Genomic DNA, 23,975 nt, shown 5'->3' on the forward strand with positions numbered 1-23,975 from the left:
TAAACTGCCTGCCATCCTTTTTCCATCAAAGATCAGGAGCATAATGTAGCACAAAGCACCCAAGAGATGCATTGATTCAACAAATAAAGATGCACTCCCCAGAAAAAAAAAAAAGACTCAGCTACATTAATCCTACTCAGGAATCCCTGCTGAAGTTTTAAAGCTGCTTCATCCTCCAAAAGCAGGAATTACCTTTGTCTTCACTATCGCTTAAAATAAAACACATAGCTACACACACAGAGCCAGAAACACTAGAAAACAGAGGCATAAATTCCTCATGCAATTACTTTTTTTCAAAGCATCCATTTTCAAGTAAAGCACACATTTTCAAGTAATTAATTTTAGGCATGACTAATGTCAATACGACTATATTATATTAAGTTATCTTCCTGTCGGGCCTATGTTAGATCAGTTTGTATGTTTTGAGATGTCTTTTTTGAACTCTTGTTTTACAACATGGCTAAATGTAATAAAAGTCGCATGTAACTGTCATCTCTCTAACACATTTCACAAATGGATACCACACAGCAGGAAATAAGCAAAAATAGTTTGCTAGTTTGGCTTTGATTTTTGTTTTTATGATTCTTATATAAAGTTCTTTACAATGTATCAACTAAAGTTTCACAGATACGATAAGAAAAGACACAAAAGGTCTTCACTATGGATTTACTTACATAACTGCTCACTATCTTTATTCTTTTCTGGGGAAACCTCAAAGAAAGGAATAGGAAAAAACATGAGGCCTATTTTTCTCCCTAAATAAGCAAATAAATAATCCACCCTTAACATAGTATGGGACATCCCTTTGTTAATTTTAAGTCAGTTATCCTGGCTGTGTCCCCTCCCCACCTCTTGCCCACACCCAGCCTACTGGACTTTGTGGGGAGCAGTTGAGAGGACTCAGGGTAACTGGGCAGTACCTTGTTCATTATTTAGTACAATATGTATGTGTAAGATACAATACAAATTCTTAAAACAGTTAAGTAGCATAGACTTTAAAGTACTAGGCTTGAATCAAGCAGTAAGACTCACTTGAGAAGGTGTACTTGTTAGCTCCATCTTTTCCTGGGATTTTTCTTTTGCCAGCCGTGCAGCTTCTTTGAATTCCTGAAATTTTTCCGCAAACTGAAGGTACATAAGTTCAAAAAAGAGAGAGAGAGAGATTGTAGGCGTGAAGTAGTTATTTTACATGCAGAACAGAACGCTGTACTTAACATTTTACAACATAAAATTCTGTCAGTGGAACTTGTTAATTTTTCTCCTTATTAGATACTTATCTGAGCAAGTCACACAGTGACATACCTTCCAGTACCTTTCAGACATAACGTATTCTGTTTATATGGCAGGAAAATTGAGATTCAACAAAGTTTCATCTGTTGTTGATAGTATTAAAAAAAAAAGACGCTCAGGTATGGCTAGTAATAGTGGTAAACTGACTTAAACATCGGCTTTCAGATTCAGATTTTACTCTCTTCCTTACAATGAATGATCGGGTTCTGAAGCCTATTGTGGTCACTACTCACTTCAAAAAGCTCCATTCTTTCCTAACTGAAAAAATACTAATTTTTCCCCAAATTTTAACATTCAAAATTCCAATAGCTAACTAAGAAATCAGCAGTGGGAATACTTAGTCAGGTTCATTTCTTGTAGTAACTGTCATGTGAAGCTTGATTTCTCTGCTACATGTACGCGTAAAGCAACAGTTTAGAAATCCGTGCAGACTTAAATTTGAGAGTTAAATCACTTTTAGCCTAGATTCTCTGGCCAGAGAAAAAATTGGCTCCATTGGTCTTAGCTTTACATTACACCAATTGCTATAGCAGTCAAGCACTCGTTTTCACTTGCTACTGCGTTTATACAGAATATGATCTTAACTACAACCAACTAAAGACTGAAATAACTTTGCAGAAACACTGGAGACCTTCATCAATAGCTTCTAAACTTCTCCAGCAACAGCATACAAAGAAGTTGTTTTGCACTGCATGTATTTAGAAAGACGAAGGCTATTTTTGTGTGACACAATCTCCTCAACTATTTTCAATCAGAATTTCACTTGTTATCCAAGATACAAAAAATCTTATTGTCTTTAAAGTTCTCCTAGTGTGCTATTAGTACTTGAGGAAGTATCATTTTTCTCCTCCTGAATCCTATATTTCAGTTGGCAGGTTATTTAAAAGCATACATTTCCTGAATACAGGAGGAGACAAATGCCATGCTGAAACACTAATACAGCATCAGAAAAGGTCTTAGAATAGATGATAGAACTGGCAACAGATCCCCAGACCTATATGATACTCATTTAGGACTCATAGATAGACCTCAAAATCTCATGGGTAACCTATTATTTAAATAAGTTTGAGGACCAGAGGACTGGTAAGTGGAAAACGTGACACCGAGGTTTAGAATACATGGCTGAAGAAACACTAGGCAGTAAGTGTGATCTTCTGTATCACAGAACAAGGTAGAAACTATAAAAAAAACTATAGTGAATAGACAGATAGGCATTAAATATTCTGAGGAAGAGCAACAAGGCTAATGTAGAGGAAAATTTCATAAATTTACTGGAATTCCTTGATACATGCTATCATCCGTCACATGAAATCTCTTGAAACAATCCCTAATTAACAAAGATGAGATCTTACGGTATGAAAACAAGGGTACTCTGGAGGATTAATAATCTAAGGAAAAGATGAAAAATTGTGGGAGGAGAATATCCATTATGACACTTTTGCCATATAGCATACTCTTAAATTACTCAGAATAAACGAGGCTAACTAGTTCAAAGGGATAAGAGACAGCAAATCTGAGGAGCATTTCTTCCCATACAGAAGAATGCTATCAAAATATTTTGGTATTTTATTTTATATGACTTCATATGACTATTTTATTTTATATGACCTATATTTTATATAAACATTTCAATTATATAAAATTATTTAATTTTAGTAAATATTAAATTAATCATTCACTATATACAATTTAAGTATATAAGATTTTGTTTTTTATTATATATATATATATGCATTTTATATTACTTATATTTTGGTTGAAAAATGAGCCTCAGTTTTCGCTGAATGTCATGAGACATTCTGCTCCTACTACACCAGCAAGAGAGACTGTACTAAGTACAGTACTACTGTACTACTCTGAAGAGAATACTCTTCAAGATAGAAATCATCTTTTAAGTGCCATTGACTACTGCCTGACTCCTGACAGGACAATCTTGAAGTGAACCTGTGGTCTGACATATTGAGAAAAGGTCTAGTGAAGGTAAACAAATGTTTAATTAATTTTCTTTTATTCTGTTTGCATGTAAGGAATTGGTAACTGTGCCTTACTTTTCCATCAAATATGCTCAGTCACAATTATCATACAGAAAGAGCTTACCATTGTTGCACTCTACTCTGGTAATCAGATTATGAGGACAAAGGCACATGAACCAAATAGTCCAAAAGTCAGATACTTAGTATGAGCTTTGGAAATCATCTGCTTGTTTAGAGAGACACAGCTACGCAGACAATGATATATTGATAATATTGATATATGATAATAAATATTTTATTAGAAGTCCTAATTATATGTTTCATTAGTCTTCTGAAATCACTCACAGACTAGACTGTTTTGTGGTTGTTGGCTCCCTGGAATTTCTAATATTTCTCTTGGGCCCAGAGACACTACTGTAAAACGAATTACATATAACAGGGCTGTTCACTTTGGGACTTCGATACATCAAATACGGAAAAACGTTCCAGAATCAATTTTAAGTCAATTTCTTGAAGCAACCTGTTTCTGAATAAAACCTTTGATACAGTTTATTTGCTAGCACCGTTACTACCATTCAGCAGTACCTCCAGCCCTTAATTAGATTTCATGTCCTACAGTAGTAGGCGTATCAAAGAGTGCTCTGGTGAACATGACTACAACGCCAGCGCATAGAAATGAGAGTTGGTAACTTGACCAGACACACAAGACAAGAAAGGAAAGATAGATGTGATTTCTCTAAAACTACATAGCAGATTCAGGGTTTCTAATTCAACTTTTAAGATTCCAGGACCAGTACAGCTACCAGCTTCTGTGATTAAACAGATTATGATCTAAATAGGTTTGTTTTTCTTCATCAAATACATCTTTGTTAATTTTACAACATTAACATGAAAATTTTCACCTCTGAAATTAAGTAGCAATGATCAGCAACTTTTACTACAATCAAAATCATAGTTTGATAATTCAGATATAGTATACTACAGGAACAATTTCCTGAAAACGTCCTGAGGATTCATCTTCCGAATAGGTCTGTGACTTGTTATTTTTCTCAACAGATTTGTGTATTCTTCATGAATCATAGCAATCCGAGTAACTGCTAATCAAACATGTCATTTGACAAAATATCTACTGTAGCTTTTCAAATTATTAGGCTAGATTCTTTGAAATATTAGCAAAAGTTATAACCATATTGGTGAGCATGTGCTTCTAGGACATACACACCAATTTAAATAAATGAGAAAGTTTCTAAGTTCACTGAGGTAATGATATACATAAATGTACATGCATATATACAGCATTAATACATTAATATCACTCAATTTTGTGGATTTGTGGTGCTTCATAGTAATGAAAGCTCTCTGATTATGAAATGAAGAAACCCTATAAGCATATCAGATTGTCCAAACAAAGCAGATGTACTGGTTCTCATTTTAATGAATTTTTAGCAGGCCCATGCTTACCCCTTGGATAGTGACAACTATTTTCTGAAGTGGGCAGGTCTGTTTTTTTTTGTGGTTGTTTTTTTGTTGTTGTTTTTGAAACAAGCCAATCATTATTCCCTACTTGAACATGTACTACCACTCCTTTTCATTGCATTTGGGTTTCCAGATCTTTGGTATATTTTGGTAAAATTTTGTTCTTAGTGTAGAGGTACATTCTTAAACAGAAAGTCCTTATCTGGAGAAAGGTAATGTTGTACGTGTTCATGGACTTACCTACCAAAGTAGGTATCAATAGCAAGAAGTATTGTAGAATTAGCGCTCACAGGAACTATATCACTACTTTGAGAAAAACTCAAAGGGGGTTACTGCTTTCCTTGGATTAAGGCTGACTACCGTCCTACACAACTAGACCAGAAAAAGAAAAGCCATATAGGGCACAGCTTCTTTATTAAATATTTCAACAAGAAGTTTGTATTCCAACAAGAAACTGTACTTTTATTTTACATGGAATAATTTTCCCACTACCTTTACCTTAAGCCTACAGATGTTGAAATATTGGCAACAAGATGCGCTACATAGCAGAAAAGAAAAGATGAATGTGGCTTAAAAGACAAAAATGCATCTGAAGATTATCAACAACTTTTTTTTCTGGACTATCTCAATATAGAAGAAACACTAAATTGTCTACTCTTTTAAACTGTCATGAGAAACTGTAACAGAAGAAAAACTTTAAAATTGAGAAACCTAACTAATAATTAGAAATCATAGAGAGCATACAGTGTGATAGCTTTAATCTCCTTCCTTTTCTCAATCAGTTAGAAAATTCACAAGTATCAAAGTGTTAACAGCATATTGCCATCATGACCTGTCTTATGTTTTACATTATAAGGACAGATACAGATTTTGTAAATTATTTGTAAATAACAACAGTGAGTCAAGATACAACCAGAAGGAATCAATTATTCTTAAGCTGTTTGATTGGCCAAATAGTTACCATTCCTCATACTTACTTTTGACAGATGATGTTCAGATGAAAATCCCAAGCCATAGACTGTATTCGCTCTGCTGTCTGCCCATTGGCCAAACTTCTGGGATGTTTTAGTAAATGTCATGTTGGGGGTGATAGTGCTATTTATTATTGCCTGAAAAAAAAGTAATAGTTGTTAAAGAGTGTTTTTCTTTTGTTTGCTTCAGGTTTTTTTGAAGACTACTTATAATTGAAACTACCAACACTATAGTCAATTATCTGTGTACATTGAATGAAACACAAACTAGCAACTAGGGAACTGTCTTCTAATTCAATCACAGCTAAAACTATGAAAACATATATTGGCATACCTTCTGAAAAAAAAGAGCAAAAGCTTGGGGAGTACCTGTTTGCAATTACAAGCAATGATTTAATAGTAAGTCTAAAAGGAGCCCATTAAAGCATCCACATAGGCTAATGAGATCTGAAGAAAAGAACAAGCATAGTTTTTTTTTTTGGTTTGGTTGTTTTTTTGGTTGTTTTTTTTTTTTTTGTGTCTCACAAGTGTGTTCCCTTGTCCCTTAAGGTAATGCCCCTCAAGTTCCACTGTTGTAATCCCCCCTGTTGCAAATGCAACTGTCACCAGAAAACATGCAGTTAATCAAGAAGCACAATTTATTTTTAAGTTTCTGTATTGCAAGAAATTGTTTCTCCTCTCCATACACACAAACATGGCTAACAGTGACAGGGTCACACAACTACAGAAGAAGAGCTACTCTGTATTTTTCTCCTCTCATTCTTGTTACGTACAGGGCGGAAGACACACATGTTCCAGCATAAAATTTATTCTCATGTATAGCAAAATACAACTTTTAGATGATATGCTGGTTCCACTAAAGCCAACTGAAGTTTAATCATAGATTTCAACAGGATTTCCATCACAATAAAGTTTGTCTAACATTTGAAACCTGTGATGTGGAACCATTTGAACAGTTGAGTTGAAAGTATGCCTGGATAGCCTTACAAGGACACCAATGGGTTCAATTTAACTAAAATACTGGCAGTTAGCACAGTTTATAACCAGACAATGTAAGTAAGAAAGACTAGTCATAAAGCCAAAGACATGCATATTAAAGCGAAACGCACATATGCTTTCTATGCATCTGGCACTATCAAGAGTTTCAACCATATTTGTTAAACAACTAACAGCCCTTTTCATAAAAGCATAGGTTAGTATGTGCTTTTTAATAACCACATGAGAGAAACTTTTTATAAAGAACATCCTTAAAACTTCACAGAAAATTATACATACTGTGAGCAGAAAACAATATAGAAAGAACCTTTCTTTATGTCAGCAAAGAGCAGGTTCAAGACCACCTGATGAAACAGACCAGGTACAAGTCTATGGGGCTTGACGACATGTATCGCAGGGTCCTGAGGGAACTGACTGATGGAGTTGCCAAGCCTCTCTCCAGCATATTTGAAAAGTCCTGGCGATCAGGTAAGTCCCAGTAACTGGAAAAAGGGAAACATCACTCCCGTTTTTAAAACAGTTAGAAGGAAGAGCTGCAGTGCTAATGACTAGGCTGCCTCACCTCTGTGCCTGTAAAGAACATGGAACAGAGCCTCTTGGAAGCAATGTTCAGACACATGCAGGACAAGGAGCTGTTCCAAGACAGCCAGCACGGCTTCACCAAGGGTAAATTGTGCCTGACCAATCTGGTGGCCTTCTGTGATGGAGTGACTGCATCAGTTGACAAGGGAAGACCAACCACTGTCATCTACCTGGACTTCCACAAGGCCTATAACAAAGTCACCTGTGACATCCTTCTCTTTAAACTGAAGAAAGAAGGATTTGAAGGCAGCACTATTCGGTGGATAAGGAACTGCCTGGATGGCCACAGCCAGACAATTGTGGTCAATGACTCAATGTCCACATGGAGATCAGTGACAAGTCATGTTCCTCAGGGATCCGTCTTGGTACAAGTGCTGTTTACTATCTTCACCAATGACACAGACAGTGGCATCAAGTGCATTCCCAACAAGTTTTCAGATGACACCAAGCTGAGTGTTGCAGTCGATACAACAAAAGGAAGGGATAAAATCCAAAGGGACCCGGACAAGCTTGAAACGTGGGCCCGCATGAACAGCTACCATCCACATCAAATTTGCTCTTATTTCTACAGGGCAAGCCTGAAAAAATATCAGCTGAAGTGCCAGCAAAGCCTACAAAGAGCTTCCAAGTGTATATGCTGATTATCAGATGAAGTGGGGGAGAAGAGCATTGCGAGTAAACTGAGAAGAACCTGCAAGCAACAGGCAGGTTGAAAGCCTGAGGACTGGAATCTGATGCAGTGACTGCAAACTAACCCAGTGGAAAACCTTGGAAGAACCAAGAACCAACCAGTTTTCAGCTGATGCTCACTGCTTCAGCTGACCACAGGGCTGGCAACATAAGAGAAAATCCAGGAACAGGCTGCATAGACCAGGATGTGATATCAATTCTGACAGCAGTCTGCATCTAGGTTGGGTTACCTAACTTGCCTCCTTCCTTTTGGTAGGAAGAAAAATTTTTAGGAAAAATAATTGCACTGAGAAGGAGTTGCTGTTATTCTGCCCTCTGTTTTTCCAACAGAGAAAAATAAGGATGCTCCACTCCAGCAGACAGCATTAGTCTGCAGGTAGCAAGTTTATCGCTGGGAAGATTACACTCAGATCCCACTGATACAAAGACAAATCCTTTCATTAGAAACACCGAATTTAAAAGAAAACCAAGGCTTTCAATTCTTTCTGAATTAAAAGCATTAGTGTGGTCAATCTCTCATGCAAAATGAATTATGGTTTAAGTGTGCATCCTAGAGCATTCTACAGATACAGCTGTTGTTAGCCACTTCTGGAAATACTAGATATTACTCTCTCAAACCTTCAGCTTAAAAAAACTCAGAATTTTTAAATTATCATTTATAATCAAACCTGTCTTGTCTACTCAGATAGGTACTGTTTTTAACTGCTCTAGGTACTGTTTTTAACTGCTCTCCTGTATGCCATGAGATTTCACTGTACAGTCACCAATATAACAAATGTCAAATATTTCATCAATCTTTTAAGAATGTTGTTAGTCTAAATGTGCAAGAATATCTTAAAACAGAACAGAGTCAATCTGACAGGCAGACATTTAGCTTTTGAAGAAAACTGATTTTGTTATCTTTAGATTTGGTTGGAATAACAAAATAGCTTTCATGTTTTCCTTTCAAATGAGTTTAGCTATGAGAAAATAGGGCATGTGTCTAACTAAGCTGTTCATTTTACTGACAGCAAACCCAACACCTGCAAGAAAAACACCAGCAGTTACGGCAGTCAAGTATGATTTTATCTTGTGCTAAAGATGATGCCAATAATAGTTAAGACATAAAGCACCTTTGAACTTCTTCAAAACCATCACTGAAGACCTAGGCTTACAGGTCTTACTTTAAACCTGAATTTATCATTAAAGAGATTATCAATTTAATCTGACTCTAGTTTATTTTAAAGTCATTAAAATGCAAAGATCACTTATTGCAATAACGCTGAAGGCCGACTTGACTCAGAAATATTACGTGTGTAGCTTATGGAATCTACAGACTACTATTTTCCAGAGTCATCTTGTGTTTTAGATGAGCACAAATTACTGTATTTTTTCCAATCTTGCAACTGTGAAAACAGTATCACAGTGTTAACTAGTACTGCAGGAACCACTTTACTTATTTTCCTTTCTTAGTGACTGCAAGAGACTGATTGGAAAAGACAGAGGGGTTATGGGAATAATCTTAGTGTCTGTCTGCAGTGTTACTGGAGAAATAATGGAGCCATCCTTCTACAACCTAGGAGAAAATCAAAACAAAACACTAAGACACAAGAAGATATGAAGTGACTATATAATTAATGAGATCTGAAAGCCTTAGCAACAGCTTCTCGACATTGTCATGTTGTGTTGCATCAGAGATTTCATTTTTCAGGCTTCCTCTTGATTCTTCGATTGTATGAGGAAAAGGTTGCATAAAAGACATTTACTCGAGGTCACACAAATCAGCCTTGAGTTCTATCAGATTACTTGCATCAGGATATCCCTGACACCAGTGTCAGAGATCCAGGTACTGTATGTGACTATAAAATATGGCCTGTTCACTGAACACTTTATGGTACTAGAGTGCTTACCAGAGGCAAGTCAGAGGGAGATGCATCATTTCTTGTATGAGGTATTTTAAGAGAAGACAGTAGCTTCAGAAAACAAGGTTACACAAAGGCAGGACATCAGTGAACAGGCTTTAAAGGTGCATAATGTATGAGGACTGAATAATAATACATCCTGTGGAATTACTCAAAGGACTCATAAAGGGACAGTTAAGCCTACCTAAGTACTAGCATCCACAGGAAACATTAACCCAATTATTTGTCCAGCTATACTTTGTTTTACATAAGCATTAATCTACGAACTAAAAATGATGGATTTCACACAATTTTGAGAAGGAATAAAGCTGTTTGGATGAGTTATGCTTGGCTGCTGCTTCTTCCAGTTTATATGATACATTTATTTACTGCTTCTGTGAAAAGAATAAATAGAACTTGTTTCTATAGGACCTATCTCGGTTGAATCTGGCTCACATACCAATTGATATGGAATAAGGAAAAAAATCCTCTCACAAAACACACCAAGGATCTCCACAAGCAAATTCAAGTGGATATCTGAAATGTATGGTAGGATTTCTCAGAGGTGAGTAAAGATCATGTCTTACAAACATACTGTTGTCAAGCAGAAATATTTAATCATGTTCTGTCAGTCAGTATAGAAGTTAAATTTTATTCAGGAAACCTACTGAAACTTGAGTAAAAATAAATAATGTGGCTCGTGTATTTTTTCTCTTCAAAGCAGCACCAGAACTCCCTGGTTTCAAGGTACTCTGAGAATACAAACAAAGAAGCGTTCCAGTTACTAATTCAGAAAAACAAATTTGATTAAAAACAGGTATGGAAAATAGCTCTCAGAAAAGGTATCTCTGCACTCTGATTTGAAACTTTCAGTTTCTGGCAGGATAAGCAGTCTGAGATATAATTCTAGATATTCTTAAAGATGCTTATTCTCCTTAAGAGCCGCAGAGGGTTTTGCGGAGGGTAAAGTTTTGCTAATGCTCTTTCAGTTACCTTAAGGGAAGAGAAAGGACCTAAAGAGCAGAAAGGGGCAGGGATGACAGAAGTAGGATTATCACTCAAATCAAGTATCTTTCTCTTGCAAACTTTCCTTTCTACAGTCTAGATGGACATACGCTATCACTTGCTATCACTTACTGAATAACTGCTCAACACCTAAGCCACTGTAGCTGAGCAGCCACATGCACTTCATTCTCTCCAACATACAAACCCATAAGGTGCTATAAACCTCACCAGTACTATGTCTTTCAAGAAAATGTTGGATGATCTATTTAATCCCCTTGAGGGATGAGCGCTGCAAAACCAACATAGTTTGACAAGTGTTTTTGGCAGCTGACAACATGTAAGTTTGAGACATTTTCAATGCAAATTAAGAAAAAAAAATCTTTATACAATTTCAATTCAAAACTCAAAGATGGAGAATTAATTTGCATTTTTTTAATCCTTCACCAATTTAACACTTTTGTGTGACCAACAGACAATATAAGGCATTATAAGCTCAGAAACCAGTAGTGTTACTGACATACAACTGCCATACAACTACATGTATGCTATATAGCAGAGAGATTGCCTGTATGTGCTCCAAATTAATGGGTGCTTTATATTTATATTTAGCTGTTCATACATACATTTTATATGCACAGATATATTAAAAAGATAAGACCATAATTAGAAATAAAAAAATTCACTGGGAATTATGCTGCAAACCTCCAAAAAGTTCTTCCACAGGTCCCCCCGCTATTCACCTGTGTGTGTTTCAGAGCAGTGTTGTGATAGCTAAAACAATGGATTTGAATCATGATTGTGATCCTAGATTTTAGTCAGATACATAACACTTGGGATGAAAACATTATTAACGTTGCAGCAATCAGAGAGTAAATAAGTGACAGACCGCATTATCAATACACTTTGCCAATAGTACTGTACATACAAAGGAAACGCTGCAGTAGACAAAAGAGTAAGTAAACAAAAACTCAGCAGTCATGTTGCAAGAAGTGCAGCTAGACAAAGGCAAAAGAACTCCAGTGGATATCAGAAGGGTTTTGTAAACTGTGCAGATCAGTTTAGGTGCTACAGATTACAACTACCAGCCTCCATTTCATACAGCATCTAGCCCCAGTCCAAAAGTATTTTCTAAATGGTCACACAAAAGGTATCTTAATTATTTGACAGAATGAATAATCATTGGAAAGAAGACTGGGAAAGGAAGAAAAAGTATGAATTAAATTCTGAGACATTTTTCTAAACTTTGATGGCAGTCTCAGTCACCTAAGAGGTATTCATAAGTGATCTTTGACAAAAAACTCCTACAAACTTCTGTATGATAGAAATTCTTTCCTCAACTAAAATAGCAATACTCTAGATATTCTTAAAAATGCAGAGTAATGTTTTTCAGCTTTCAACAAATAGCCAAGAAATCTCTGTGAATACTGCTATGCTTTAACAGAGTGTTTTAGTTCCAGCCATCATAAATTGACACATCCCCAGAAGCTGTAAGTGATGCACCTTGAAAGAATTACAGCTTTTGATTACACTTGGTATATCTTTAATGATCTTATTGCTGAAATTTCTGACATACTGTTTGTAAAGCTACTGTTTTTATACCCACTTGGGGCAGAACCTATGCAACAGTCAAGTTTTTTCCCCAAATCCTCTAGTTTATTACGTTAACATTTCTTACAATAGCAGCTCAACACATAATCTTTCCTAACTTGGAAAATAAAAGATAACCCTCATCCCAAGGCCAACCCAAATGAGTTTTTATAAAAGCTTACTATGGAGAGTCACATTCTATACTTCTAAAAATTGGAAGACTAGGTAACAAAGAAGTATCTACTGAGAGATTACAAGCACTGAACAGATATCTTTCATAATGCTGAAGCCAATGATATTGACAGCGAGATAGAAAGAGCTTATTGTAACACCCTGTGCTTTTTAGTAACCTCACAGGGAATGTCTTTTTAAATGGCTCAATATTAACTAAGTAGCAGGCCATCATTAAATTCAGCAACAGCTTTATCAACTTAAATACAAACACAAGTAAAACACTGTTTTCCAATGAACACTGAAAACATCTAGTGAAACAATATAACAATTTTAGCACATCACTAATGACAGAAGTATCTAGGAAGATACGTGAAGGAAGTCAGACTAGAAAATTACAAAAGTCAATCAGCACGCAAGTTCTCCAAAATAAAATCTACCTTGGAGCCATCCAAACTGATTATCCTGTAGACATTTCTTGTGCTGTCATAGAAGTAGGACACAGTAACAGCATGCTTGCTGGTGGGAACCCAGTTCTTCTTAGTGTTTGGGTCAATCTGGAAGACATGAGCTCGGGTGCTGAAGATGGGTTGTTCCCTGAAGGACAGAAAGTAAAAGTCATGAATTTGATGGGGAAGTAATGTTATTGCACATAAGTTATCTAACAGTTGTGCCCACTGAGATGTTCACATTTCACTTTGCTGGGTACTTTTTTCCCCAGTAACTTCTTTTTGTGTTGCTGCAAACAGCAAACAAAGTGCATTAACATACATATGCAAGCAAAATGCAAGCCTTCTACAGTGAAAATCGACACCTAGCTGTACAGTTAGATAAAGACATCTCTAAACATAAGCTTAACCCTGTCCCATCCACTTCCCTCCCCTCCCATCACCTCCACCTAATCCTTTAAGCTGCCATTGATACATGTGTAAAACTTCATCTCATTGCTCTGCACATTACAGAATGTGTGAAACTTTGAGTGATCATCTTCTCAAGTCTTCTAATACTCTGGTTTTTCAAATCAATCTTAGGCCATAATATGAAACTAAAATGGCTAATTCAAGGTGATTGCTCTAAAACTGACATTAATTAGGATCAGGAACATTATAATTGTTCTGAAAGCCTCACTCTTTAAAGTTTACACCTCAATGTTTCCACAGCAATACTAAACATGTGTAATATACACTGTTTGAAGTTAACTGCTTAGCAAATAATATTCTGTAATGCAAAAAAAAAAGTTACTTTCAAATGTAAGACATACTTTTCCTCATGATCATTATCAAGATATGTGGCCTGGGAATACCACAGGGATGCTGTCCAGAAAGGTAAGGATGGGATAAAGTAAGCCAAGGCAGAGTTGGAGTTGAACATGGCAAGGGATGCAGAGAATCATAAGACGGGATTCTACAGGTACATTAGCCAGAAAAGGAAGACTACCTCTTGACCATCTGATGAAATTGAACAGGCACAAGTCTATGGGGCTTGATGACATGCATCTCAGAGTCCTGAGGGAACTGACTGACGGAGTTGCCAAGCCTCTCTCCAGCATATTTGAAAAGTCTTGGCAGTCAGATAAGTTCCCAGTGCCCAGAAAAAGGGAAACATCACTCCTAGTTTTAAAACAGGTAGAAGGAAGAGCTGCAGTACTAATGACTGCCCTGTGCCTGTAAAGAACATGGAACAGAGCCTCTTGGAAGCAATGTTCAGACACATGCAGGACAAGGAGCTGTTCCAAGACAGCCAGCACAGCTTCACCACGGGTAAATCGTGCCTGACCAATCTGGTGGCCTTCTGTGATGGAGTGACTGCATCAGTTGACAAGGGAAGACCAACCACTGTCATCTACCTGGACTTCCACAAGGCCTATAACAAAGTCACCTGTGACATCCTTCTCTTTAAACTGAAGAAGGAAGGATTTGAAAGCAGCGCTATTCAGTGGATGAGGAACTGTCTGGATGGCCGCAGCCAGACAATTGTGGTCAACGACTCAATGTCCACATGGAGATCAGTGACAAGTCATGTCCCTCATGGATCCATCTTGTGGCCAGTACTATTTGATATAACCCATTACTAACGACATATAACAGTGGGATTGAGTACATCCTCAGCAAGTTTTCAGACAACACCAAGCTTGAGTGATGCAGTTGACATGACAGAAGGAAGGGATACCATCCAGAGTAACCTGGACAGGCTTGAGAACTGGGCCCATAGGAACCTCAAAGTTTAATAAAGCCAAGAAGTCCCACAGCTTGGATCAGGGCAATCCCAAAAATGAGTACAGACTGGAGGATGAATGGATGGAAAGCAACCACATGGGGAGGAACCTGGGGATGACAATGGATGAAGAGCTCAACATCAGCCAGCCACGTGAGCTTGCAGCCCAGAAAGCCAACTGTGTCCTTGGCTGCACCAAAAGCAGCGTGGCCAGCAGGGCAAGGGAGGTGATTCTGCCCCTCTGCTCTGGCCTCATGAGACCCCACCTGGAGTCCTGCACCCAGCTCTGGAGCCCCCAGCACAAAAAGGACATGGAGCTGTTGGAGTGGGTCCAGAGGAAAGCCATAAAGATGATCAGAGGGCTGGAGCACGTCTCCTATGAGGACAGGCTGAGGGAGTTGGGATTGTTCAGACTGGAGAAGTGATTGCTCCAGGCAAACCTCATTGTGGCCTCTCAATAATTAAAGGAATATTATAAGAAAGACAGAATTTTCACAAGGGTCTGTAGTGATAGGAAAGTGGTAGTGGTTTTAAACTAAAAGAGGCGAGATTTAAGTTAGATATAAGGAAGAAATTCTTCACTCAGAGGGTGGTGAGGCACCGGAACAGGTTGCCCAGAGAAGCTGTGGATGCCCGATCCCTGAGAGCGTTCAAAGCCAGGCTGGATGGGGCTTTGCACAACCTGATCTAGTGAGAGATGTCTCTGACCATGGCAGAGGGGTTGGAACTGGGTAATCTTTAAGGTCCTCTCCACCAGAAATTGTTCTTTGATTCTAGACAGTATTGCAAAGAAATCTATAAATATTTTAGTATCACTAAGATAGTTGTCACTTTGAATTTAACTCCACTTAATTGATAAATAGATTGCTGTATACTTCAGGGAATGTTTCCATCAACTCCCAAAGATATGAACTACTGAAATTTGAAGTTGGGTATAACTGTAGGGTTTTTTATTTATTTATTTTGCTTTCTCCTATTTCTAGGATGTGAATAAACATGTTTTTTGTCCCTGCCATCATCTCCCTTTAAGTAAGAGGCAAATTCTTAATACATTTTTCTGCCAAAAATAAAAGCAAAAGAAGAAATTAGGACATGGGGTAATCAGTGTCAAAGGGTTTCAATCTGGCCTTATTATAAACAAGTACATATGAACTCTTAGTAAGATTTCTAATTCTTGGCAGTGACAGCACTCAGGGCCAGCTGCTTTCAGTAGCAGAATTGTATACCTCGGCTGTGAAGTTAATGCTTCTTGAAGCCCATCTGCCAGAAGATGTGGTGTTCTCCTACACTGCATGTTCAAAGAAATTATAGAAGGAATATGGAACAAACCAAAAGACAGTATTGTTTCAATGAGAGGTAAAGAAGAAGGTATACAGTCAAGGGGTATCAATGCACATGCTAGTCCTTCATACACTCAGCTTCATTAATGTTCTCCTATACCACCCAGCTATCTGAGGTTGGCTGTCTGTTTTCCTGGCCCCAATCCCTTGCACAAACAGAAAAGTTATGCAAAAGTGACTTTTATAGCCCTTTTGTTTTACATAATCTTTAAACTAATTCTTATAGCTCCTTTGAATGTCTATAATTACTTCCTCAAATTAAAAATTTTGTTCTCACCTTCAATATTAGATGAAGGTATCTTCCATTTACCTCCCAGTTAAGCATACTCAAATGCAGTGTAATGCATATTACCATAATGCAACCAGTTCTTTAATGCTGAGACCATAAAAAAAATCTTAGAAGCCATCCAGAATTATTTGGATGAAGACTGACACTGGAAAGAGAAAATAATGGCCCTAACCACATTAACTAGAAATACAAAAAAAAAGAGAATACATGTTTGACCAGAACTGCTATTCAGTTCTATCACAGTACAGGATATCAAGCAACTGAGACATTCAAAAGACCACAGGTTAGGATTTCAGTATGTACAAGGTAGGAGAAAACTATACAACTAAAGCAGGTAGGAGAGTCATTAAAAGTTCGATTGTTCAACACCGAGTTGCTGTTCTCCTGCACTACCAGCACAAAAAACTTCCATAGCCCTTGCTAAGTCTCCTCAATTTGCTTCATTAAGTGGTCTGCAAATTCCAGCTGATTGCTCAGCTGTGTTTCTCAAAGACAAACCACAGCACTTTGCAAGGCACATGTGTGTGGCTAGTACACAGTCAGGTACGGAACAGCAATAAAGCTTACTTGCACTTTATTATTATTATTGCTTCTGATAAACTAGTTATAGCCTTTTCTTTCCATGCTTTAACTAAAGCTATAGGTTTGCTGAATGACAAGCTGTCTAGTAGATGACACTGCTAAAAACCATGGCATAAAAGCATAAACCAGTTAGATAAATCATGATTTTGCCAGATTACTGGGGTAATTAGGTGGTTTTTTTTCCCCACCAAGGATGCTGAACTTCAAATGTCCCTAAAACTAGATTAACTAGAATAAGTTGTGACACTTGATGACGAACGTTCATACTGATTATTTCTTCATACAAATGTAAGTTACTTTATGTCTACAGGATAAAGAATGTTATAGAATCAGTCACTAATTTGCCACTATTGACCTTCAAAGCTGCAGTACAATTACATCACTTGTACTTCCATTTGGCAACACACTATAGAGTTACTTCAGTTTTAGATTTGCTAAAACATTCAGATGCAAACATAAGTTAGTATGTAAAACATATACAATATTTACAACTTCAGCTAACCAGTCTTTACTCTGAGACTTTTTGTTATTCCATTATCCTCACAGGACATGAGGCTCACCCAGTATGGAAGTTTAAATTAACTCAGCAGAAGTACTACTAGTTGTGTTAAACAGGAGAACAGCCTCCTTTTTCCCTTGCTAAGAGCTCAGACATACACAGTGTGCAAGTGTATATATACATAAACACATAAAAGTACTTTTGCCAATATAGAGCTGCAAGAGATAAAAAACAACTTTAAATAAGTAAAAATAATCATGTGGAAACTGTAACTTTCTTACTCTTCCCTCTCTTTCTTTCAGCTTTCTCTTATCATTCTTTCATGACCACGAGGTATTTAGTACTCACTAAAGACACTAATAAGAACTAAGACAAGAACTCACCACTAATGACAATGAGAAGTCATTCATTTTTCCAGAAAAATCCTGAATAAGAAAACAGACTAGCAAACTGTCATAGTAACACAAACCGACTATTAGAAATGTTTGCTCAGGCATGGCAGAAACATTATAGCCAATATGCTGCTGTTAATTTGCTTACACTGCAACAATAGTCAAACAGACTTAAAAGAAGTAAGTGGTAAGTCCTCTTGGACTTAACTGGCAATGTGAGGACTAAAGAAGGATGATAAACACCACTTAAGGAGGTAGCATCACATCTGTTGTTTTTGTTTTGTTTTTTCTGTCACTGATACACAAATCCATTTGTTGGTATGTGATCTGTCCTTGGTTAGACTAGGGAGACAAACCTGTGTCCTAACAGTTGAACGAACACAACTCCCAAGTTATTCTCACTGCTGAAGTATCTACATCTTCTCAAGCCTCGTATTCTGTTTTCTTAACTACTCTAAAAACTATGAGGCCAGTGAAAAAAAAGGTATGAACTTCTACAACATTAGCTGATATCCTACCTGACTGCCCTTCCAGTGTGTATAAAACAAACAAAAAACCTCCCTCTGTCTCATACTGGGCTAAATTCCCAGTGCAGTAGCATAAGAAACAAACAGCAATAGAAGAAATGGAGCCACCTAGCACTAGATCCCCATCTCCTGTTCTGTCACTGAAGGGGCTGTGTGACACCTGTGACAAGGGGATGGGACATCAGGAAGGGGCTAGGGAGGTGTCTGCAGAAAAGAATAGGTGTTTTCTGTGTTTATTTAATTGTTCGTCCCCATGTTAACTGGCAATAACTAAATTAGTTCAAATTTCCTGAATCAAAATGGCTTTGTTGCCCCTACGCCACCCCTGACACTCTCATTCTCTACTGCGAGCCCCCCATCACACCTAAAACTTCATGTAACCTCCTCTGGGATCCCCAAAGTGTTGAAATACAGCAGGAGCTTTAGATCTTCCAGCCAAACTATCTTCCGCAACCAGTAAGACAAAAAGGAAAGAATAAACAGGTCCAGTATAATGGGGTCCTTCTACTCAGCTCAGCTAAGAGATCTCTAAAGTATCCGAGTAACAGAAAGTCCATGAGGATGAATGGTTATGTCCATCATCTCAGCCATTTCTATTTTCCCTGATATGGATCTTGAAAAGTTAAAGTATGGTTCTCTAACGTGCATTATCAAGACTTCCTGTTTTTGAGGAACATGGAGTCCACATACAAGACGGTTTTCAAGATGAGTCCAACAATACATGCCTGGAGTTCCTTTTCAACACATCTGCAAGTTACAAATGGAGCAGGATCTCACCCTTCAGATTTCAGTTTCAGAGGTCCTGAGGGAGACGATGCTCTGAATATTCAAAGAAAACAGGACAACATCTCTGTGCTCAAAAGCAGAGGAGTACAGCCATGCATCGAGTTCCCTACCCACGGCAAAGCTTGGACAAAAAGCATACTGCCCTCAGCGCAATGCAGCGATGCATACAGAAGAACCCGCCACGTGGCAGCCTGCACGCCTATCACACGCTCTGGCAGTCCTAAGGACTGCAAGCTCTCTTGGTAGGCATCACACATGTTTTTGCAGACAATAATTCTGCACTGAGCTCTGGGCCTCTGTACTGTTCGTCATCCAAGCCAGTTTCTCTTTGTATCAGAAAGTGTGAATCTTCTACGAGATCTCTCACACATTTGCTGGTTATCCTCAGATTTAGGTTAAGACAAAGACTCTTCTGCTTTTTCAAAATGACAGCATACCAAGACTACAGCTTTCTCCCAATGCCCTGCTGCAGTCCTAAAAAAAAACAAAAAAAAACAAAAAAAAAACACACTTTCCCTGGCTTCTTTGTAAAACTGCAGCAAGCTTTTGTTACTCTAAGCAGCTTCATGAGGGATCCCTGAAAAGAAATGAGAAAAGAGATTAACAGTGCAGCTACAGTCAAAACTAATTTGTCAACTATGGCATCCAAACATGACCAATGGTTTCTCATGAGTCTGCATCAACAGGCTCTGTAAACACAATAGAGCAAGAGAAAAATACAGAATTGTCCATAGTTCTAAAAATGCTGTGTGAATACCTGAAGCCTGATAAATATTGTGTGCAGTAGCTTATGGGGATAGTATCACATAACATTGGCATCTTGTTGTATGGAAACTGCTCTAAAATAAAATCTTTTTTCCGGACAGAAAATGACTGTGACAACTGACATCTTGAAATAAGAATTAAGATTATGAAGTACTCAAAACATACTCAGTATACTTGTGAAACGAGTAAGTCCTAAGATTTTGCTTTCTATATTTTATACATGTAGTAAGAACTTTGATATCTTAAAATGAGTTTTGAAATAATAAAAAAAGTTACGATTTAGCAAACAGATCAAAATCTTCAATACCACCAGTTATTTATCTAGTTTTACACTTACATTCTTAAACTTGCCTTTGCTGTTAGGTTTTGGGTTTAAGCCAGGCTTACTCACAGTCAGTCAAAGTTTAGGAAGTTGCTCTTAAAAGCTTATTTTTCTGTATTCTGACATAAGTTAATACGATATATGCCTATTTACTTGTAGCATTCAGTGACTTACTTTATACAGTACGCTTTATGACTACATAATTCTGCAGAGAGCAGTGCCTTCAAGCTATTTTCTAAACTGTTTTGTTCCCATTTAACGATCAGCTTTCAGTGTTGGATCTTTGACCACTTCTGAGCTAGCATATCATCACAAGTAATAGCAGCAATTTGTCAGGAGCTGAGGGGAGAAAAATGGGCTAGAACATTCCATTAAACCTAAAAGGTTAAGGAAACAATACCTTTACCTGGGCCAGAAACATCACCACATTGTGAGAATTTCAAGGATCTGAAGTTTCAACCAACTGAAGTGCTTCAGCTTGAAGTCAGATACTGTGCAGTACTTAACAGACATAAGACATGGGAAGCCAGAAGCAAATTATTTAGTTATCTGCTCATATTTTCATTTTTATGAAATTCACCTTCTGTCACAGGCAAACAAAAAGCAAGGTTTTGCTGATATGGGACAAGACAGCTGCAAGGCCTGCTGTCTTAACCAGCTCTGGCCAGTTCTGTTTGCTTTTCCAAGCAAAAGTTGTAGCCTATGTTTGCAATACTCATTTTAAAAATCTACAGTAGACATTCTGATGCGGGGTATTGCCTATTTTTAGGCACAAAAGGTCCAAAACCCAGGCTGCGGACTCTTGTTCCATCCTGTCCCCTCCCCCTTTGCCTACGCTGCACAGTCTGTGCTAACTCCCATGCTCTTTCTCTCCTCATTCACTCTAACATATGAACAAGGAAGTCTGAAAGATGGTACAAAACACAGCAAGCTTTGAAATAATTATACAGTTCTTTGAAATTACAAATCAGACAGAAAACACTAAATAATTATTCAAATATTGGACTTTTAAAATTCCTTAGATGTCAAATAACTTTAAAAGATAATAGCAAACCTCCTCCTGAAATGATGAAACAGCTTCTAATATTGAAGAGTACATAAATAAGCAAAAGCATTGCTGGACTCCCTTCTTAGTCAAACTGCATTGCACAACGGTGACAGACTTTTTAGTCATAGCTGGTTTTAGAATTCAAATTGATTTAGTAACTTTAGTCCAGTGAATGGGAAATCACAACATGCTGCAAGTTACTTTAAAAGTTGTTTACTACTGTAAGTGAGTCTATGATGGGTTTATTTGAAAAATATCTTACAGGAAGAGACTCCAGAGCAGTGGTATTACTCCTAGTGACGGTAGGTAATTATGGATTTGGTTTTGGCCACAACTGCATGATAATAATAAGGTGTCAAACTATGAGTCAATGTCAGAAAATCAGTCTGAGTAAAGGGAATAAGGTGGGTTCTCTTACAGAGAATACAGATATAAGAGAAATAACATGGTACCCATTCCAGTGGAAATGTGACAGAGGACTTCATATTCACAAAGTTCTACACCTGTACAATTTTGTTTCATCCTGAAGAGACATCCTATCATTCAGTGCCACATTCTGTTCATTTAATAAGGAGTTGATGGTGATGACAACCTCTATTACTCTACTTTAGCTAGATATTTAAGTATCTGTAAAAATAGTAGAATTAAAAAATATTTGTCTAACACCGAATTCTATCTCACAGTTGGACCTCCAGTGTCCAACGAAAGAAAACTTGCACCTGAAACCTTTCTGGCTGTTGGGGAATACCCTGTCTTTATTCTCATAAAATTCTCAGAAATCTATTATCTTTGAAACATCAATGCCATTATGAAGGCTGGTTGAAATTTGAGAATTATTCAGGCAGGACAGGGAACAGTCTAAAAAAAAGGTAGAAAACTAGGTGCAAAGAATAGAGTAGACTCCATTTCACTGACTGTGAAACCCTCCAAAACAGCAGGAACAAGAGTCCCTTAAACAGCTGTTCCCTAGACATCTGTCTCTGATACTCTTCTTTGTTCTGTTTCCTTTCATTACCTTAACATCACATTCATTTTGACACACTCTGATCAGTATTTATACATCTCTCTATATATATTTATACACATATATATACCTTAAAGCTATTACATACAAAGAGCTACATAGACAGGACTGACCCATTGCTTCAAATTTCTTAAAACAATTAAAAGGACACACAAAATTAAAAAAAAAATTTAATAGATAACTTCAGTTAGTATACCTTGAGCACAGCGCATCAACAAGATTCTGCCTAAATATCTTACATTAAGAATAATTCCCTCATAGCCAGCCCTCTTTGGCCCTCATCACATCACCAGGCATAGAAGATGCAAAAGCACTCAGAAGCAAAAAATTGTCCTCTGCCTCATCATCCCCTCTTCAGACACCTAAAATGTCAGGTGGAGAAGTATATTAACTTAGAACTCATGAAATTAATGGAATAAATTGTTTTGGTAACTTCACTGCATGAAGATGCTTCCAAATTTTTTTTTATCCCCTTCATGTCCCAAGCAAATTTGAGATAACAGCAGAGAAGTTGTAATCAAATCCCCTGGATGCATTAGTATTTCTGAGAATACAAGGAAAATATGAACGGCAGTGCTCCACTCATTTTCCTTCAAGCAAGCAATGGATCAAATTCATCCCTGACACAGTGAAATCAGATGGCCTTAATAGATATGCTCTACATTCAGATCAACAGCAAAAACTCATGATTTGCTTTGTCACAAATCAGAGAAAGCAGAAACCAAAACATGATTCTGTGCACACATTTTCTGAAAGAACAGGACAGAGCACAGAGCACTCTGCAATAAAATTCTGCTTACTTAGATGGCACCTGTAGCATTTCATCCTGCTGTCTAGATAGTGTCTCAGCTTTTTGTCCTCCCCACGATGAACCTCAGCTAGAAGTCTGTCTCCTAACTGCACAAAATGGCTTGTAGTCTAGCACTGCTACTTTCTGGGGCTCCCAAGATGGTAAAGATACTTCTGCTGAGGTCTAACCAGCAGAGGCAACATGCCATCATGTCCTAATCAAAACAGAATACACTGAACTACATTGAAGATACAAACTTCTGCATTCTGAACACAAAATTAAGGTTTGTATTCTACATCAAAGAAAAAAGCAAGAAAATTATTCTGGATTTTTTGTACAGAGTCAGTGAATGTGGAGCTGCTTGCTTCATATGCTAAAGAGGTTAAAAAAATTAAAAAGGTACCTGGAAGATATGTACAGTGTACTGTTAACCTGATTAAAAAAATATATAGATAGATAAAATTCAAACTTGCTATCGCTTCTATAATTCTGATATTTTTAAAGGTCCAGACTGGACCTTTTCTCTAATGCCCCCAGCTACATGTGCTGCTCAAGTTCTGTGGACAGGCAAACATGCCAAAGTGTTAATGGAAAAATCCATACCAAGAACTTACCACTCATTATATAAGTTCCTCTAAATTAAATATTTTCTAATTTGACATTCAATGTGATTTTGTGCCCTTCATCAAGTCTTGTCAAAGCCTATGCCAGACTTTCTCATTGCTGTTTTTCATGAGTATGTGGCAACAGGGACACAGATGGTCTATTTGTCAATA

General features: G+C 37.4%; 1 protein-coding gene across 4 annotated transcripts in view; it reads right to left on the minus strand.

Moving 5' to 3' along the window:
* The window catches only part of HOMER1 (homer scaffold protein 1), an 88,010-nt gene that overhangs the window by 52,169 nt on the left and 11,866 nt on the right, over window positions 1–23,975 (minus strand). For all 4 annotated transcript variants that reach the window (XM_083819064.1, XM_083819062.1, XM_083819061.1 and 1 more), the window contains exons 2-4: window positions 13,062–13,218; window positions 5,717–5,848; window positions 1,033–1,125 (exon numbers count right to left, since the gene is read on the minus strand). In XM_083819064.1, the coding sequence (XP_083675190.1) occupies window positions 1,033–1,125; window positions 5,717–5,818 (195 nt within the window). In that variant the 5' untranslated portion in view covers window positions 5,819–5,848; window positions 13,062–13,218. The remainder of the gene's footprint in view (window positions 1–1,032; window positions 1,126–5,716; window positions 5,849–13,061; window positions 13,219–23,975) is intronic.

This window comes from Anser anser, assembly GCF_964211835.1.
Source record: "Anser anser genome assembly, chromosome: Z".
Taxonomy (NCBI): domain Eukaryota; kingdom Metazoa; phylum Chordata; class Aves; order Anseriformes; family Anatidae; genus Anser; species Anser anser.